At 40.8% G+C, this 18,403-nt stretch overlaps 1 protein-coding gene and 2 long non-coding RNA genes across 3 annotated transcripts; 2 read left to right on the top strand and 1 right to left on the bottom strand.

Annotated features, from left to right (window-relative positions):
• On the top strand, positions 1 to 1,045 carry LOC116724657 (uncharacterized). The gene is made up of 3 exons (XR_004340213.1): positions 1 to 89; positions 194 to 279; positions 993 to 1,045. It is a non-coding gene; the product is annotated as an uncharacterized LOC116724657 (long non-coding RNA).
• A 1,863-nt stretch (positions 1,046 to 2,908) lies between these two features.
• LOC116724897 (NACHT, LRR and PYD domains-containing protein 3-like) lies at positions 2,909 to 10,145 on the top strand. The gene is made up of 8 exons (XM_032570677.1): positions 2,909 to 2,938; positions 3,943 to 4,101; positions 4,675 to 6,098; positions 6,545 to 6,718; positions 6,914 to 7,087; positions 7,695 to 7,868; positions 9,426 to 9,472; positions 9,622 to 10,145. The coding sequence occupies exons 1-8, from the start codon at positions 2,909 to 2,911 to the stop codon at positions 10,143 to 10,145; spliced, it is 2,706 nt and encodes a 901-aa protein (XP_032426568.1).
• Positions 10,146 to 15,867: 5,722 nt separating this feature from the next.
• LOC116724670 (uncharacterized) lies at positions 15,868 to 17,630 on the bottom strand. Its single transcript, XR_004340226.1, has 2 exons — positions 16,032 to 17,630; positions 15,868 to 15,958 (listed from the first exon to the last, which is right to left on the bottom strand). It is a non-coding gene; the product is annotated as an uncharacterized LOC116724670 (long non-coding RNA).
• Between the last annotated feature and the right edge of the window lie 773 nt (positions 17,631 to 18,403).

Genomic DNA, 18,403 nt, shown 5'->3' with positions numbered 1-18,403 from the left:
TTCTCTCCTTCCTCATGAAGACTTTATCAACCTGCCTCTGATTTTACAGCAAACCTTCTGCTGCTCTGAAAGAAGAAACTACAAACCAGGTGAGCTGTCACATGATCAGTTATTCAACATTTATAACACCTTGACCTTGAAGTCATGTGGTTTATGTCAGGTAAAAGTCCAGTTTTATTGTGTCTCTGTACAGGTGTGGAATTAGTCTGGTTCTGCTGCGGTTCTGTTGGGTCTCAGTCAGATGTTCTTCTTCAACTCTTTGGATCGTTTGAACAAACTGTAAGTGTTTCTACTTGAAATTTGTCTACAGAAACTTTTCTACTTGTTTCTGTTCTCTGATGTTTGGAGAAAATGTTCACTTCTAAATTCAGCTCAAAGATTTTTCTCCCTGCTGTTTGAAAGTTAATCTACAGGATTATTAAATATTTGATAAAGTGGAAGAAAAACACGATGAACAGCTGATGGTTCTGTTCTTTAAATAAACTGCTTCATGATTTTATTTCCAGGAATCAAACTCCATTATTCCTGGAGACAGTTCCAGTTGAGACAGTTTCTTGACAGCAAGAAAATGTCAAACACAACAGTTTCTTCCTGCTTTGTTTCAAAATGAAATATTATTCTTAAAATGTCTTTGATTCAGTCAGATTACAGTATTAATTAGTTGAACTTTGATGGAGCAGATAATCCACTTTTTCAGGTCACACTTATTGTAATTACTAATTAACTAACTAAAATACTTCCTGTTGTTCATGTTGAATCAGTGAATGTAAATGTTGCTCCATGTCTCCATCTAGTGGACTGATAGTAGAAGTGCAGCAGCTGATGGCAGCTTCCTCTGCCTCTCTGCTGTCTGACTGCATTCACCTGACACTGATATGAAGCAGAGAAGAAGAGCCAATCAGAGGAGGAGCAGCTGATCTTTTTCCAGCTTTAATGATGTAAAGGATGATCAGAGTTGATGTGCAGATGAATGATGTGTGTTTCCTCTGCAGGTGAAGGTAGAAAGTGTGTGTGAGCTGATGTGAATTCAGCAGCATGGATCAGTGTGAGGACAGAGAGGAGGGAGTCCCTCCCTCTAAAACCACTCTGTGTGGGGAAGATGAGAGCCAGAGCAAAGGTCAGAGGTGAGGTCACCATCTCTAACTGTCCACAGCCCTTTTCACACAGCGTTCACTATATCAGGCCAGAACAGACGTGGTGATGAAGCTGCTGCTGCTCCTCTTTGCTGATTAAGTTTTAATCATCATGTTTCTGTCAGGATCCATCAGAGATTCAAACCAGAATCAGAACCAGAACCCAGCTGTGTGTCCTTTAAGAGCGACGGGTCAAAGGTTGCATTCATTGGCTTTAAATCTTCTGGATCTCCACCATCAGAGAGGTGAGCTGTTTCTAACTGCTGTAACTGTTCAGTTTATATCTGTTATTGTGGCCATGTGACGATAACAAGTTCTGTTATTATGAGAACATTACACAGAATTTTAGGTTATTTTCCATTCATATGGATTACATCAATGACACTGATGTCTCCATGGTAACATGATACCATGGAGGTAGTAAAGTCCAAGTGGATTTTTGGCACTGCAAAAAATAATGTAAGAACTTCTGATTAATAATCAGGTAAATTTAGTTTACAGACGTCTCAATATCTGATCTGATGTTCCCCTGAGATCCGTTTAGCCATCATTCAGGTAGTGATACTGCCCCCTACTGGCCAGTTATTGATACCATACATAAGATGAATGATGAATAACTGGGAAAAGAAACCCAGAATAAACTCACTATTTAATCAGGACACACTTACATAAACAATTATGTTGACATGAACTTTACACTACAAACATTTAATTGTGTTTTCTCCTATTTTGCATCAACTTAATATTTCTAAATGAAAAATGTAGAAAATTTTGATTTTTCTAAAATCCAATAAAATTCCTTTAATGGATTGTTTATTAAACCAAACATCTAATAAGTTCCACCAATGAGCCAAAACTGTTGCACTGGGATGAAGTTTCATACGCAGGCAAGAGATGTCCAATGTCCAACACTTGATGGTTGATCTTTATATTTTATTTTTCCAGTTGTCAAATAAATAACAAAATCAAACTTTTTATTGCTTTATGCTGCTTCTCCTGCTATGGTAAAAAAAAATCCATAGGCCCCCATCAATTGTATCAAGGTCTTATACCAGTCCCTATATTAATAGAAAAAAATGGACACAGTTATTTCTGTCTCACTTAGAGAAACAAACAAATAACAAAAATACAACAAAAAAATAAATAAAATCAACAATTATTAACCTACAAAGAAACTCTGTAAATAATACAAAAATATAAAGTAAACTAAGGGTAACACTTTATTTGATGGGGTGTGCATAGGACTGACATGACACTGTCATAAACAAGACATAACACCTGTCAGGAAAATGAAGGAGTCTTTATGAATGTCTATGACTGTTGTCATGAAGTGCCACTCGGGAAATAATGACACTTTTAATGCAAAGTTGCTCTGAAGTTGCATTGAAAGTCCATTAAAAGTGCCAACTTTGCATCAAAGTGTCCCTATTTGCAAAATAATGCAACATCAACACTTTTAATGCAACTTTTAAAGAAACTTTGCATTAAAAGTGTCACTATTCACCGAATGACACTTCATGACAACAATCAATTCTCCTGGACCTCCTGGACCTCCATCATCAGAGATGTGAGCTGTGTTTATTTATTCTAACTGTGGAAACTGAACCACTAAGAACTCAGATGTTTCCAGTTATATTTACAGAGAGGTTTGATTCCTTTTTCTGCAGAAATCAGCTGCTCGTGTTCTAATGAACATACCTTCATATCTTAATATCTGGGCTGCTGATCATGATGTTCTGCTGTTTCCTGGCTTCATGTCAGACTAAGAGTGGAACATGTTTCCAGATCCCACAGGGAAATACCTGGTAAAGCCAGTCTGGTCCATCAGGACTTGGTTCCTGTGTGCATTGTGAGAGCAGTTCAGCAGGGAAGGAAAGCTTCATGATGTGGTTGGTGAGATCTGCTGGAACTCAACCAAACTGAGCTGATGTGGACCATCAGAGGTTCTGATGATTCTTGCTGGGATCAGCAGGAACATTAAATATTTACAACTACTTTAATCATCAGGTTCACTGCTCACATCCAGATATCACTTCATGGACCTTTACCTTCTGATTGTCTCTGTGTGGACAGATACAATGTGAGCTCACTGGCTTCCAGGGATCTACAGGATCCATTTTAAAATCCTCACTATAACACCCAAGAGAGGATCCCACATGTACACACACCCACATGTCAGACATTCTCCATGTCCACATCACCTCAGATCTAGTCAACAGAACATGATATATGTCCTACACTGTCCTGAAGACATGTGTGGACAGAACCTTCACTTCCACTGTCCCCACGCTCTGGGACACTGTCTCAACCAGCATCAGATCTGCTGACAGTGTGGACTGTTTGAAGTCCAAGTTCAGCACCAACATTTTAAAATGTCTACTGGCTGATTCTGGTTTTTATGGACTTCATCGTTTTTCATCTTCCTCTTTCTAACTTCTTTGTATTGAGTTTAAGAGATGATCTGTTTTTCTTCTTCAAGGACATTTAATGTGAAACTCTTGGTAATTTTATCTGTGAACACTGCTGGTTGAACATTTCTTGACTTCCTAACTGTTCCTGGTTCCTCCACAGAGTGGACCAGCAGAGCTCAGAGGTTCATAGAGGTCTGTCTACACCACAGCATCAAACACAGCTGGACTCCACATTTATGGTCTGTAAATGAACAACTATTTTTCCATGGGTTCTGTTCACATTAATCTCCATGCTGCATTTTGTAGACCAGAGGACTGTCAGTCTGTCCAACAAACATCTGGTGTTTTGGCTCCATGATTTCAGTCTGATGTGTCCTTCATCTATTATTCTGTTCCAGATGCTGGAGGACAGCATTGTTACTTTTGTGAAGAACGAGTTGAACAAGCTCAAGAAAGTTCTGAGTCAAGATTACCCAGAATGTTCAGAGAGTCAGATAGAAGATGATGATGAGGTGTTGGAAGATGAGGGAGAAGAGCAGATGAGGATCAGCAGAGAGGCAGGGATGAAGATCACACTGAACTTCCTGAGGAGGATGAAGCAGGAGGAGCTGGCTGACCGTCTGCAGAACAGTAAGAGGATTTCTACAAAGTTTGACCTATAGACAAATCACACATTTACTGATATATGAACAAATGGAATCATAATCATTCAAATCATCATCAGAAGATTGTTTTATTTAGCTCCTTATTTGACTCTTTGTGTTTATTTAGAACATCTTGCTGCAGTTTTTCAACATCAACTTAAATCTGGTCTGAAGAAAAAGTTCCAGTCTGTGTTTGAGGGGATTGCTAAAGCAGGAAGTCCAACCCTTCTGAACCAGATCTACACAGAGCTCTACATTACAGAGGGAGGGACTGGAGAGGTCAATGATGAACATGAGGTCAGACAGATTGAAACAGCATCCAGGAAAACACACAGACCAGAAACAACAATCAAAAGAGAAGACATCTTTAAAGTCCCACCTGGAAGAGCTCAACCAATCAGAACAATGATGACAAAGGGAGTGGCTGGCATTGGGAAAACAGTCCTAACACAGAAGTTCACTCTGGACTGGGCTGAAGACAAAGCCCACCAGAACATCCAGTTCATATTTCCACTCACATTCAGAGAGCTGAATGTGCTGAAGGAGAAAAAGTTCAGCTTGGTGGAACTTGTTCATCACTTCTTTCCTGAAACCAAAGAAATCTGCAGCTTTGAACACTTCCAGGTTCTGTTCATCTTTGATGGCCTGGATGAGAGTCGACTTCCTCTGGACTTCCACAACAAGGAGATCCTGACTGATGCTACAGAGTCCACCTCAGTGGATGTTCTGCTGACAAACCTCATCAGGGGGAAACTGCTTCCCTCTGCTCTGGTCTGGATAACCACACGACCTGCAGCAGCCAATCAGATGCCTCCTCAGTGTGTTGGCATGGTGACAGAGGTCAGAGGGTTCAATGACCCACAGAAGGAGGAGTACTTCAGGAAGAGATTCAGAGATGAGGAGCAGGCCAGCAGGATCATCTCCCATATAAAGACATCACAAAGCCTCCACATCATGTGCCACATCCCAGTCTTCTGCTGGATCACTGCTACAGTTCTGGAGGATGTGTTGGAGACCAGAGAGGGAGGAGAGCTGCCCAAAACCCTGACTGAGATGTACATCCACTTCCTGGTGGTTCAGATCAAAGTGATGAAGATCAAGTATGATGGAGGAGCTGAAACAGATCCACACTGGAGTCCAGAGAGCAGGAAGATGATTGGGTCTCTGGGAAAACTGGCTTTTGATCAGCTGCAGAAAGGAAACCTGATCTTCTATGAATCAGACCTGACAGAGTGTGGCATCGATATCAGAGCAGCCTCAGTGTACTCAGGAGTGTTCACACAGATCTTTAAAGAGGAGAGAGGTCTGTACCAGGACAAGGTGTTCTGCTTCATCCATCTGAGTGTTCAGGAGTTTCTGGCTGCTCTTCATGTTCATCTGACCTTCATCAACTCTGGAGTCAACCTGATGGAAGAAACACAAACATCTTCATTATGTAATAACCTTAGCATAAAGTCTCTACATCAGAGAGCTGTTGACCAGGCCTTACAGAGTCCTAATGGACACCTGGACTTGTTCCTCCGTTTCCTTCTGGGACTTTCACTGCAGTCCAATCAGAGACTCCTACAAGGTCTGCTGACAGAGACAGGAAGTAGCACAGACACCAATCAGGAAACAGTTCAGTACATCAAGAAGAAGATCAGTAAGAATGTGTCTGCAGAGAAAAGCATCAATCTGTTCCACTGTCTGAATGAACTGAATGATCGTTCTCTAGTGGAGGAAATCCAACAGTCTCTGAGTTCAGGAAGTCTCTCCACAGATAAACTGTCTCCTGCTCAGTGGTCAGCTCTGGGTTTCATCTTAGTGTCATCAGGAAAAGATCTGGATGTGTTTGTCCTGAAGAAATACTCTGCTTCAGAGGAGGTTCTTCTGAGGCTTCTGCCAGTGGTTAAAGCCTCCAACAAAGCTCTGTAAGGACACCGATTGTCATTGCATTTATTTTTGATAGAAATCTGCTAATGATGAGGTAAATATTCAAGTTTCAGTTTTTATGTTAATGCATTTTCTATTTAAAATGTCCCATTGGTGGGGGACACGTAAACGAGAAACAGACTTCCTTCAGCAGTTGGACATAATGTTGAATACTAAAGCAGCAAAATAACTCCTCTTCATGTTAAAAATGAAATTGGATTCATTTCGTTTATTGTGTAATTTTATAATTCTCTTTCCAACCTTCTTATTGCCTGTAGTTCTGACCTATAAGGCTGGAGGACTAATTATAAAATGAACCACTTTACGACAATCACATATACCTGTGTAAAACAAGATATTTCCATCTCTCTCCTAGAAAAACATTGTTGATTGGAAAAAATATAAATTTTGAAGAATAGTTTAATAAATATTTCTGTCTCCTCAGACTGAGTGACTGTAACCTCTCAGAGAGAAGCTGTGAAGCTCTGTCCTCGGTTCTCAGCTCCCAGTCCTCCAGTCTCAGAGAACTGGACCTGAGTATCAACAACCTGCAGGATTCAGGAGTGGAGCTTCTCTCTGCTGGACTGAAGAGTCCAAACTGCAACCTGGAAACTCTCAGGTAAAATGTTCGCAATACTGGTGAAACCAGATTTCTGTCTATTGACCGATATCAGAGATTATACCAATTGTATTTCAATAGCAGATTTAGTTGCAAATTAATTCAATCTTTTGAAGAAGAACATAACTGACTGGAAAGAAAAACATAAATCTCAATAAAGAGTTTAATAACAGATTTTTCTCTCTGTCTCCTCAGACTGAGTGGCTGTAACCTCTCAGAGAGAAGCTGTGAAGCTCTGTCCTCAGTTCTCAGCTCCCAGTCCTCCAGTCTCAGAGAACTGGACCTGAGTAACAACAACCTGCAGGATTCAGGAGTGAAGCTTCTCTCTGCTGGACTGGAGAGTCCAAACTGCAACCTGGAAACTCTCAGGTAAAATGTTCTCAATAGGGAAGCCATATTTCTGTCCATTAGCTGCAAACAGATTTCCAAAAGTATTTGACCAACCATCCAAAGGGTAATAAACAGGTGTTTCAATAACTTCCATGGCCACCGGTGTTTGAAAGTAAGCACCTAGGCATGCAGACTGTTTTTACAAACATTTGTGAAAGAATGGGTTGCTCTTAAGAACACAGTGAATTCCGGCATGGGACTGTGATATAATGTGCAACAAGTGGGACATGTTTTGTCCTGATTATGCTGTTTTTAATAAACGTACAGCATTATTATTCCTCTGTAAAGGTTTTCTGATGCTACAGTCTCCCAATTTTTGTTTTTACCCTGTCTTGAATATTTGATTCTTCCATTTACCTTAAACTTCATACTGATAAACCTGAACTTCCTTCTGTGGAACAATGAAGGATGTTTCTATTCTGATCCATGACGAAATTTGAGTTTTATTACCCACAGGATGAAATTTGTGTTATTACTGTTTAAATTTGTTGACAAGTTAAGCACAATTTATTGACTTTTTTCATCACATGAAAATGACCAGTTCTAAATCAACATTCTCATCATGCGATGAATTGTGTGTCTGCAGCTTATCAGGCTGTTTGGTCTCAGAGGAAGGCTGTGCTTCTCTGGCCTCAGCTCTGACCTCCAACCCCTCCCATCTGAAAGAGTTGGACCTGAGCTACAATCATCCAGGAGACTCAGGAGTGAAGCTGCTGTCGACTGGACTGAAGGATCCACACTGGAGACTGGAAGCTCTCAGGTATGGAGGAACCTGCTGCAGGAGCAGAGAAGGTCTGATAGAGGAGGAAGAGGAAGAAATGTCTTTAGTCAGTCTGCTGGGAAACATTTAGTTTGAAGCTAAATAGTTAGCTTGTTGCTCAAAGTAACAGCTTTTCTCAGTTGCTGCTCAGTTTTCCATCTCTGTATCGAAGAAGTTTATTATTAATATTTAATTTTTATTTTTAATTTTGTTAATATTTAAAAATATTTATTCAAGTAAAAATGTTAATGTGGCTCTTTTACTAGAGAACATTTTTGTCTGTTTATTTGTACTTCTAATTCAGTACATTGTTTGAGTTCTTTCTCCACCTCTGGTGAACAGCCAGTAGGTGGCGCTAGAGTCAGGAGGAGGCAGCCTGGAGAAAAGGCTGTTCCTCCCTGATCTGTTTCCAAGCAGTCAGAGTGTAGAAGTTGAGAGCTGGAGAAGTTTCCTCCTGTTGCTGCAGCAGCAGAGATGTTATGCTTCATGGACTAAATCAGGTTGGAAAGAGGAGAGATCTTTACTGAGCTGCTGGATAAAAGCTTCTGAAACATTTCAACTCTTCCTGGAAACTAATGAGACATAAAAACAATGGATGTTTTTACCATCCAGACCTTTAGAACCAGTTCAGGTCAATAATTCAGTTGTTTCTGTGGAAGATGAACAGATTTGATGTGAAATGATGAAATTCTTCATTTCTATCTGATGTTCCAGCAGATCTGTAGAAAATGGAGCTGCAGCTCTCAGATATTTCAGTCGTCATGTTTTCTATCAATGAATCCACTGATTAAAGCAGGAATCTCATCTCCATGTTCTCCTCCAGAGGTTCCCAAGGTTTGTTCCTGGAAGCTGCTGCTGGTTCCTCCAATCCAGGCTCCGCCCCCTGTAGAGGAAATCTGTCCATATATGGCGCTAAGCGTCACCTTGATGCTGCAAAGCTTTGTTCAGGGATGAGATGTCAGGATGTTAGTGTCAGTCTGTTCCAGGCTTTAGTTGTTCTCCTCATGAGGAGCTGAAGTCTCTGACAGGAACGTAGAGCTGAACAGGAGAAGAACTTGAAGCTTCTTCTTGGCCTCTGATTGCAACAGCAGGACAATCCAACATTTCTGGATATTACAGTGAGGCCACAGCAGGTTTTCAGCAGCAGGGCTGTTTAGTGTTTCATTCTTTCATCTGTGTGTGGGAGTGTGGATGGAACAGGTATCCAGGTGTTGTGTCAAAGTTTAAATTGATTGTATTTTAATGCTGATTATTAAATCAGGTTGAGCTTCCAGAAATGTTTCCTTAGTTTCCTGATGTCCTTTTAGGCTTCAGTGAGTTTCTTCAGGTTGTTACTGAGGGATTTCCTTTCTCCTCTCTGTTGGAGCTTTTCTTGTGTTTGGAGAAATGAGTTGTGCTGCAGCAGCACCAACTGTCCTTCCTACATCCACTGCAGTTTGCAATCCAAATGTTGGACTGTTCCTGTCTCAGTGGAGGACAATGTGTGTCTGAGAGACATGTAATGTCCATGTTTGCTGCTGAAAGAGACTGATGGTCTGACCCCCCTCCTCCTTTCAGGGTGGAGCCTGCTGGATGCCGATTCTTGACACCAGGCCTGAGGAAGTGTAAGTGTGTTTTTCATCTGATTCATGACAACAAAGCAGCTCACATTCAACCATCTTCAAACTGTCACATCACTCATTCAGGAGTCATCATCAAAGTGTCAATAAATGATCAATAACTGCAGCTGGATTGTGTTTGTTCTCTCCATCAGATTCCTGTCAACTCACCATCGACACAAACACAGTGAACAGAGAACTCACACTGTCTGACAATGACAAGAATGTCACATCTGTGGAGGAGCTTCAGTCATATCCTGATCATCCAGACAGATTTGATGTTTGGCCTCAGCTGCTGTGTAGAACTGGTCTGACTGGTCGCTGTTACTGGGAGGTCGAGTGGAAAGGAAGAGTTGAGATATCAGTGAGTTACAGAAGAATAAGGAGGAAAGGAAACAGTAGAGACTGTTGGTTTGGAGGGAATGATCATTCCTGGAGTCTGAGATGCTCTGATGATGGTTACTCTGTCTGTCACAATGACAGAGAAACTCTTCTCTCCTCCTCCTCTGTCTCTAACAGAGTAGCAGTGTATGTGGACTGTCCTGCTGGCATTCTGTCCTTCTACAGAGTTTCCTCTGACTCACTGATCCTCCTCCACACCTTCAACACCACATTCACTGAACCTCTGATTCCTGGATTTATGGTCTTGTACTCTGGTTCCTCAGTGTTTCTGTGCTGAGTTGAGTCTAAAGATTTTCCTCCTGTCAGAGAAACTCTCTCACTGTTGAACAAATAGTTCAGTCTCTACAATCTATTTCTTGGTGAAACAATTCTGATTGAATCCTGGGAAACTTTTTCTTCTTCCAGGTCTTTAAAGATGGAAGTTGGAATGATTCCAGGATTATTCCAGGATCCACATTTTCTGTTTGTTTCCAGTCAAAGCTTCCTTGTGAATATCAAGATGTTGCTTCTCTTCTTTTTTTCCTTTTATTTGTCAGTCATAGTTCATTGAAATGTTGGACAGTTTTCGTAAATCACTGAACATTCTGTTTCTGTCCGCTAAACATATCAGATTTAAATCTCAAATCTTCGTTTTGTAAATTTGCTGCCATAATTCTTCATGTGTTTGTTTCTGTTCAAATTTAAATATTACGTTAAAAAGATTTCTTTATTTGTCAGTTCTGCTTTTCAGAAATCTAAATTAAAACATTCCCATCCCATGAAGGACACATGTCAATGCTTTGAAGCATAGAGTGGGAAAATCTTAATATTTTCCGTTTCATTCAGAACTTCTACCTGAAGCTCAGAACCTGCAGAAATGTTTTCACCGTGCAGAAAAAATCCCAGAAAGTGTAAAATGCAGTTTGTTGCAGAGGTTCAAACTTCCTGATGGTGACCTCTCCTCCATCCCTCACCTTGTCTGGCCGGTTTTAATCCTCACTGCAGTGTTAGACTGGAGCTCGTCTCTCAGATTAACCCTCTGATGCATGAGTGACTGACTATATAGTCTTCCGTGACTGGGTCTTTTCTGACCAGGGTTACAATCAATGTATTTTTTTCTACTTTTATCATTTTTATTCAAAATAATGCTTTGTATAATACTTTCGATTGTGTTTTATTTCACACAAGAATTATTTCATTTTTGAAATATTTTAATTTTTCACTTTTTAAATCTTCTTAGAACAATTTGTAGAACATTTTTAAAACAAAATGACAACAACAACAATTTTACAACAGCAATGATGAAATGCCAATAAAGGACAATGTCAACATCCATTATGTGTGTGTGGGCATGGGGGGGGTGCGAAAGAGCATGTTTCTTGAATCTAGCTAGCTAACCAAACTAGCTAACATTACTGTCTGTATTCTGTTATGCTATGTGTATCGTGCATGTGAGTGTATGTATGTGTGTGCATCCATCCATCCATCCATCCATCCATCTTCTTCCATTTATCTGAGGTCGGGTCGCATGGGTAACAGCCTAGGTACAGAGGCCCAGACTTCCCTCTCCCCAGCCATTTGTTCCAGCTCCTCTGGGGGAAACACAAGGCTTTTCCAGGCCAGCCAAGAAACATAGTCCCTCCAGCGTGTCCTGGGTCTTCCCCTGGGCCTCCTCCTGGTGGGACTTGCCCGGAGCACCTCACCAGAGATGCATCTAGAAGGATGCTCCTCTCGACATAAAGGAGCAGTGGTTCTACTCTGAGCCCCTCCTGGATATCTGAGCTTCTCATCCTATCATCCTCTAAACTGATCATGCCTTTCATCCGTCGCATCACATGGCAGGCCGTAACTGACAATTTTATCATTACAGCTCGGCACGTCCCCGGCTATACTAGTGCCATCAGTATAACTTCAGTTCTTGCTTTTATCACTTACTGTTTCAACCGTCGTCAATTCAAACATTCACAACCTGTTGGCAGGAATAAATTTTTATCCCAAGCTATATCAGCCTAGCACGTCATCCAGCCTTTTCTCTAACCCCGCAGTAAGACTTCTTCTCAGAGGAATCTCAAAACACTGCTTCCATCTTCCTGACAGTAGAAAACCCATCACGCTCCCCGTACTCAGAAGCCTCGTAGCGGCTCTCCGTGGAGGTCCTTTCTCTCCCTATGTTAAAGCACTCCTCTTGAGCGCCTTCCTCCTCGCCTTCTACGGATTCTTAAGACTGAGTGAGTTCACATCCACGGCCAAAGTATTTAACCCATCTAGAGATCTAACCATTTCTGATCTTAAATTCTATCCCGACCACTATGACTTCTTCATTAAGCACTCTAAAGCGAAAGGCCTGTGCACCATCTCCATCGCGCACCTAGGCAGCTCGTTCTGCTCCTTCCACTCAATGTTTAAATTCGTATGCAGAAGGCATAAACTCAGCCCCTTGTCTATACCTCTGTTTCTTACCCCCGAAGGCTTCCCCATGACCGCCGCCTGGTTCATCTATCATCTCAGGCAGACTCTAGCATTATGCGGTCTCCCCCCTTGCCACTTCTCAGGCCACTCCTTCAGAATAGGAGCAGCCATGTCAGCAGCCATTCAGGGTATTCCTTCAGCTTCCCTCTTACAGCTCGGCCACTCATCATCCTCAGCCTTCTCCTCCTATATCAGACCGGACCTTCCAGCTGTGCTCGAAGCCCAATGTTCACTGTCTACGGGTAAGCACTCACTGTTCTTAAAATCTATTCCACGCCCAGGAGATCTGGCCGGGCCCAACAGGCTCCTCAGCCTGCCAGTCCCGGCTCAAGCAACCACACCGGCTGCAATATCCGCTCCAGCCTCACTCGTGGCCATCCGCCGGCCTAACAAGGCTCCATCAGCCTGCAGGCCCAGCTCTACTCCGCATAGGCCCCATTACCCAAGCCGGCCCCATCAGCTGGTCGGTCATCAGCCTAACAAGGCTCTGCCAACCTGCAGGTTCCGGATACCTTGGCAATCTCATTAGTCAACCGGTCATCAGCCGTGCCACCAGCCGGCCGGCCAAGGCCTCGGCTCAGCACCCTCTTTTGGGGGGAAGAAGACTACCCTGAGCTTTGCCCCGAGCCGACCATCCAAGCTCATGGCGATTCTCAGCTTGCATGGCTTCTGCAGGTGTCTGAGCGCCAAAGAACTTCATGCCAAATAAATCTTTCTAACTGATGCTTTTCTCTCTGAGTCTTTCCAGATAGATTGAAATAAAGTTTAAAAATATGTACATTTTGCTTATAAGATGAAAAAAAAACTGTCTGTAAATCTGTTCTACCCAGTACTCCTGAAGTAGCAGTTTTAGCAAAAATCTATTAAGCATCTTGAGCTACCAAATTAATTAATGGAAAAATTATCACCAAATGAGCCCCACACTGTATTGACAAGTCAAGCAGAAAGTGGAGATTTTCATGTTGTTGGAAACATTTTTATTTATTTTTTTTTACTGCCGATGCATCCTTTGCTACAAAATCAAACTTTCAGTAGAGGAATGTTATGATATTTTAGGCAATAAAATGTTTTATTTTCTTATTTAAAAAGTAATTTGATTATGTTTATTTGCATCTTTCAATGCATAGTACTGTATAAGAAAGGCTAACGTGGTTAATTAAAAAAATCTTCAGAATGAGCCAATTTTTAATCTGATTGATCATCACAACAATCGATTAATCATCAGAAAAATGCATTAATCAATCAAAAACATTGAGTCATTTAAATACAGATTTGTCTAACTAAATTTGTTTATACCAGTTAATTGGGGTTTACTCATTATTCTACAAGCTTGAATGTTTCACTGCAGCTTCGTTTTGTTCCTGTTGCCTCCAAGCTGAACGTTGACCCCATGAATGTTTCCCCTCATGCAGAATCTGAGCAGAGACATTTCTGACCTTTAAACCGAGTACGAGAGCCAAGAGGTGGAGGACCGGCTGCTGGTCTCACGTTCTGATGTCTCTGACCAAACACTCCACCCTCAACATCAACATTTAAAAAATGATACAGGAATGCAGTTGTTGGGTAAATTGTATTATTAGTAATTATCAAATATTTGTTGTATCATGTAGCCTTGTAGTTACATTTAGATAATGTTTCTGTGTTAATTAACTTTGATTCTTTCTTGAGACTTCCCTGGGAAATAGAGGTGACAGCTACTCTCAGCAGCTGTTGCCCTGCAGGACTTCCTACGAGACAGAGGTGTTATCAGGGGTGGGCAACTCCAGGCCTCGAGGGCCGGTCTCCTGCAACTTTTAGATGCATCTCTACTTCAACACACCTGAGTCAAATAATGAGGTCATTAGCAGGACTCTGGAGAACTTGACTGCACTTAGGAGGTGATTCAGCTATTGGATTCAAGTGTGTTGGACCAGGGAGACATCTAAGAGTTGCAGGACACCGGCCCTCGAGGACCAGGATTGCCCACCCCTGTACAGTTAGTTGCTCCCAGCAGAGTTTTACAGTCCTGCAATAAACTCTGCTCTGTGCCAGCTTTGAAGCTATACAACGTGTCCTATTCGACGCCGTGCCTGGAGCAAGAAGGATTTAGATTGTAGATAACATGTGTTTAGTTTAGTGATTGTCTTTTAGCACTGCAACTAAAATGCTTTGACCCCACCCCATAGAGTTGCAGTGCTCAGTGTGAGAGGGTTCCGAAGAGCAATAAAAGAGAGGAACAGACAGATGTGTTTCAGAGCGGTTGGAGATTTGTAACTGAAAGCACATCTCTGTCTGCTCTCCTCGCGAGAAACAAAGAATCTAACTCTCTTGTCTTTCCTGTGTTTGTTTAATAGGTATTTAGACCTGACAGCAGTTTTCCTACTTTTCCACTTGAAACAATCTAGTCTAAATATCAGATACAGGGATATAAAAATTTGGCCCAACATATTGATGTTATGGCTGATTACCTATATTTACACTTTCAAATTTAGTCTAAAATCATCATGAATTTGGTCCATTAAAAGTAATAATAAAATCAAATGCTTCTGCTGTTAATTGAGTAAAGTCTGTTTCCACTAAGAACTGTGAGCGTTTCCTCCAGTCTGTGTTTGGCTTTAATCTCCTGCAGGAAATCAAATCTCCACGTCTCGACTGGAGTCGCCGTGGCAACGCCTTTCAAACATTAGGATAGTGTGTTGAGACTGGATGAGAGCCAATGAGTTGTTTTTATTTAGTGGCAGAGCTGCATTCATCCATTCATCATCCCAGTTTTCCTGCCATGCAGATTAATCTCCACTTATCTGACTGCTTGGAGACCAAATGTCACAAACTGGGATTAAGAGTTGAGATGTTGAAATCTGTCACATAGAGAAAAGAAGCTTCATGATACTATGACTTGTTCAACTGAAAACCTTTTAATCTCATTTAATTTGATTAAAGTGATTTTTATATCAGTTAATTGAACTGATTCTGGCACATTCATCTTGTTGTATCAAATACATTCATGTGCAAAAAACATTTTTCTGATTTGTTGAAAGAAAAGAAAGTAGATCTGAAAATTTAATCAGATTATGAGCACAATTTAATTCCGGAGAAACAGAGGGATTAATTCTACAAATCTGCTCAACATTATGGCAATTACTCACCGTGTAGCAAAAACAATCCTTTAAGAAAGATTAAAAACTCTTAACATGAAATGTTATGGAGCAGTTAGAATAAAAATAGAAAAATTGCTGCTCTATAACAAATCACAAAAAAGAAACAGATTAGAAATGTTATTTTGAAGCAATCTCTAATTTATAACTTTGCCAAATACATATAGTCTAAGCTAATCAAAAAAAATTAGTTAAAGAGGAAAACTGGTGTATGGAGGGCTAAACATGCCTTTATCAAGATATGGATAATCACCATTCACATCATAATAAGTAGATGTAACCTAATCATAACTAGATTAGCTTACAAAGCCAACATCTTGTTTTCCACATATGAAGACTGTAATCTTTTGATTTAAAACATATAGTGTCATGGTCCTGGATGACTCTAGCACAAGCAACAATTACAGACAACAGGGACAGCTTGGTTACATGTTTTATTGAACAGAAAAAAAGTTTTCATTTATCTTTTCTGCAGGAGGGCGAACACCAAATCAACACCAGATCCTCACTGGAAGACAGGGAGATGATTAAAGGTTGTGATAAGATAAGTGGTTATGCGTAGGAGGGAGTCTGGATCTTACTTTATGAAGCAGAGGAGGCGATCAAGATGGGGTGCAGAGCATCCACAGATCCGGTGGTTGGCTGCTTGCTGTTGGACTGGGTGAATAGGTTGCTTGGCTGGAGGAGACGGACAGTTGGTGGGTGGACAGGCAGGTGAGGACTGTAGATGAGCTACAGGTGCTCCGAACAGGAGCAGCGAGGAGGACGAGAGGCAGATGCTGCAGGAAGAAATCCATAGGACTGGAAAATCAGTGTGGAAGCTGAGCACTGAGGACCTATGAGGAAGGATGAGATCAAAGATAAGCGAGACCATAAATGATCTGTGATAGCAGAGCAACCGCAGTAGTACCACGACTAGTAGTAAACCATCTGGGGTCTGGCTCTGGGAATCCTCTCCTCTAAGTACTGCTCCTTGATGAGGGAAATGCACCTGGAAGCTGCACCTGCAGAGGAGGAAGAGAAGAGAGCAGACATCCAACCAACAGCAAACCTGTCTGTGGATACGACATATAGCAGTGGTCCCCAACCCTGGCCCTCAGGGACCGCTGTCCTGCATGTTTTTGATGAGTCCGAACTCCAGCACAGTTTATTCATATTGCATTCCTGTAATTGCTATAGAAGTCGGTTAATCGCCTATTCATTTATTCCAGGTGTACAGAAGCAGGGAAACACCTATGAGTTCTCATTATACTGTGACTCTATTCTCATAATTTTGACTTCATTTTATTTTTATTTTCTTAGTGTGGCCCTAATACTCTGTAATCTGAGACATTTAAGTAACTATGTATTTTTTTTTGTATTATATTCTGTATTTTTAGGACACTTTTGTAGCACCATAGAAGCTACAAAAACCCCAAATTTGAACCTTCGACTCATACCTGCACATTTTTTTCACTCGTGCTTAATGACGCCTATAAAGTGTTCAAAGATTTAAGTGTTTAGCTCCTGATCTCTGTAAATCCATCAGATTTGTGATGACATGGTGGGATGAGAGAGAGAGAGAAACAGACAGAAGAGGATAACAGTACCGTATTTAAAACTTTAAGCACCCAGATCATCTCAGTCGGCCTCTTCTCTCTGAGTGTCGCGTCTGATATGCTTGCAGAGGAAATGATTTCAGGACAGGATGTTTTGAAGGTTTCTGTTGGTCTGGTTTACTGGATGTTTGTAGGAAAGCGTCCGCTCTGAGTGATGAGCGTGTTGAACCACCTCAGGGCTCGGAGCAGGAGTCTGTTCTGCAGCTACAAGCCCGGCGGACAGAACCACCAGCTCCAGGAACCGATCGATCACCTGGACCTGATCAGCTCCTTCATCAAGCCATGGAACTCCATGCAGGTCAGATCATTTTATTTAGCATTTAACTGCTGATTTAGTTTTTTTCTTTTCTAAAGCAGGAAAAGCAAAACCTTAGATTGGATGTCAAAATTCTTAAAATGCCTGTTAAAATTTCAGGTTTTTATTTTTCAATTTGACTGAAAACAAAGAATTTTGCAGATTTCTTGGTTAGATTTACTGTTGTGGTGATCAGTTTTTTTCTTTAAAATTATTTATCAATTTTAAGCTTTTAATTGCAGAAAAACATTATGGTCTCAAAATGTAAAGTTTTTCCTCAGAACCTCTTAGTTTAAAAAGTCAGATTTTTTTTCTTCAGTGGCCCTGATTCTCTCCCGTATTTATTGATTTATTTAAATGTTTCTTGTTTTTCTGTTTTCTCATGTTTTGGGAAACTCAAACATTGGCATTCTTGAGATATTTTATAGTCAAATGAGATAAAGATCGACCTAATTTGCACATGCAGCTGTTTTATTTGTGGCAATGACCTTGTATGGAATAAGTGAGGGTGGAGCTGAAGTGATTAATCATGATTAATAGACAAATGAAATAATTGTCAACTAATTTAGTAATCGATTGTTAACTGTAGAATATAGACTCAAAAAAGGCCAATTGCTGAAAGAACACAAATCTGTAATGAAGTCAAAACTGTAGAAAAAATATAAACATTTTGCAACTGAGATGGAGAAACAAAACCTTTGTCTTTAAATCAATTTTACCCAAAAGAATGATCCTGTTAATAATCTTGTAGTAACCAATTATTAATTAATGAAGGGAAAATGTATCAACAGATCAGCCTTACATGGCGATGAAAGTGCTGAACTTTTCATGTTGATGTTAGAAGGATTTATTAGCTACTGATGCTTCCATTGCTACAAGAATGTGCCGATGTTTATCCGATTAACCCCTAACTAAATGATTAATAATCATACTAATCGTTTATTCATCAGGCTAATTGATTAATCACAAGACAAATCAATTAATCGACAGAATAATCTGACTAGTCTGATACCACTTAGTCTTTTTTGCTTGCAGGTATTTAAAGGTTTGTCTAACCTAT

The sequence above is a fragment of the Xiphophorus hellerii genome, chromosome 8 (genome assembly GCF_003331165.1).
Source record: "Xiphophorus hellerii strain 12219 chromosome 8, Xiphophorus_hellerii-4.1, whole genome shotgun sequence".
Taxonomy (NCBI): Eukaryota; Metazoa; Chordata; class Actinopteri; order Cyprinodontiformes; family Poeciliidae; genus Xiphophorus; species Xiphophorus hellerii.
Note: the sequence above shows the minus strand (reverse complement) of the source record. Positions and strands in the feature narration are given on the sequence as shown.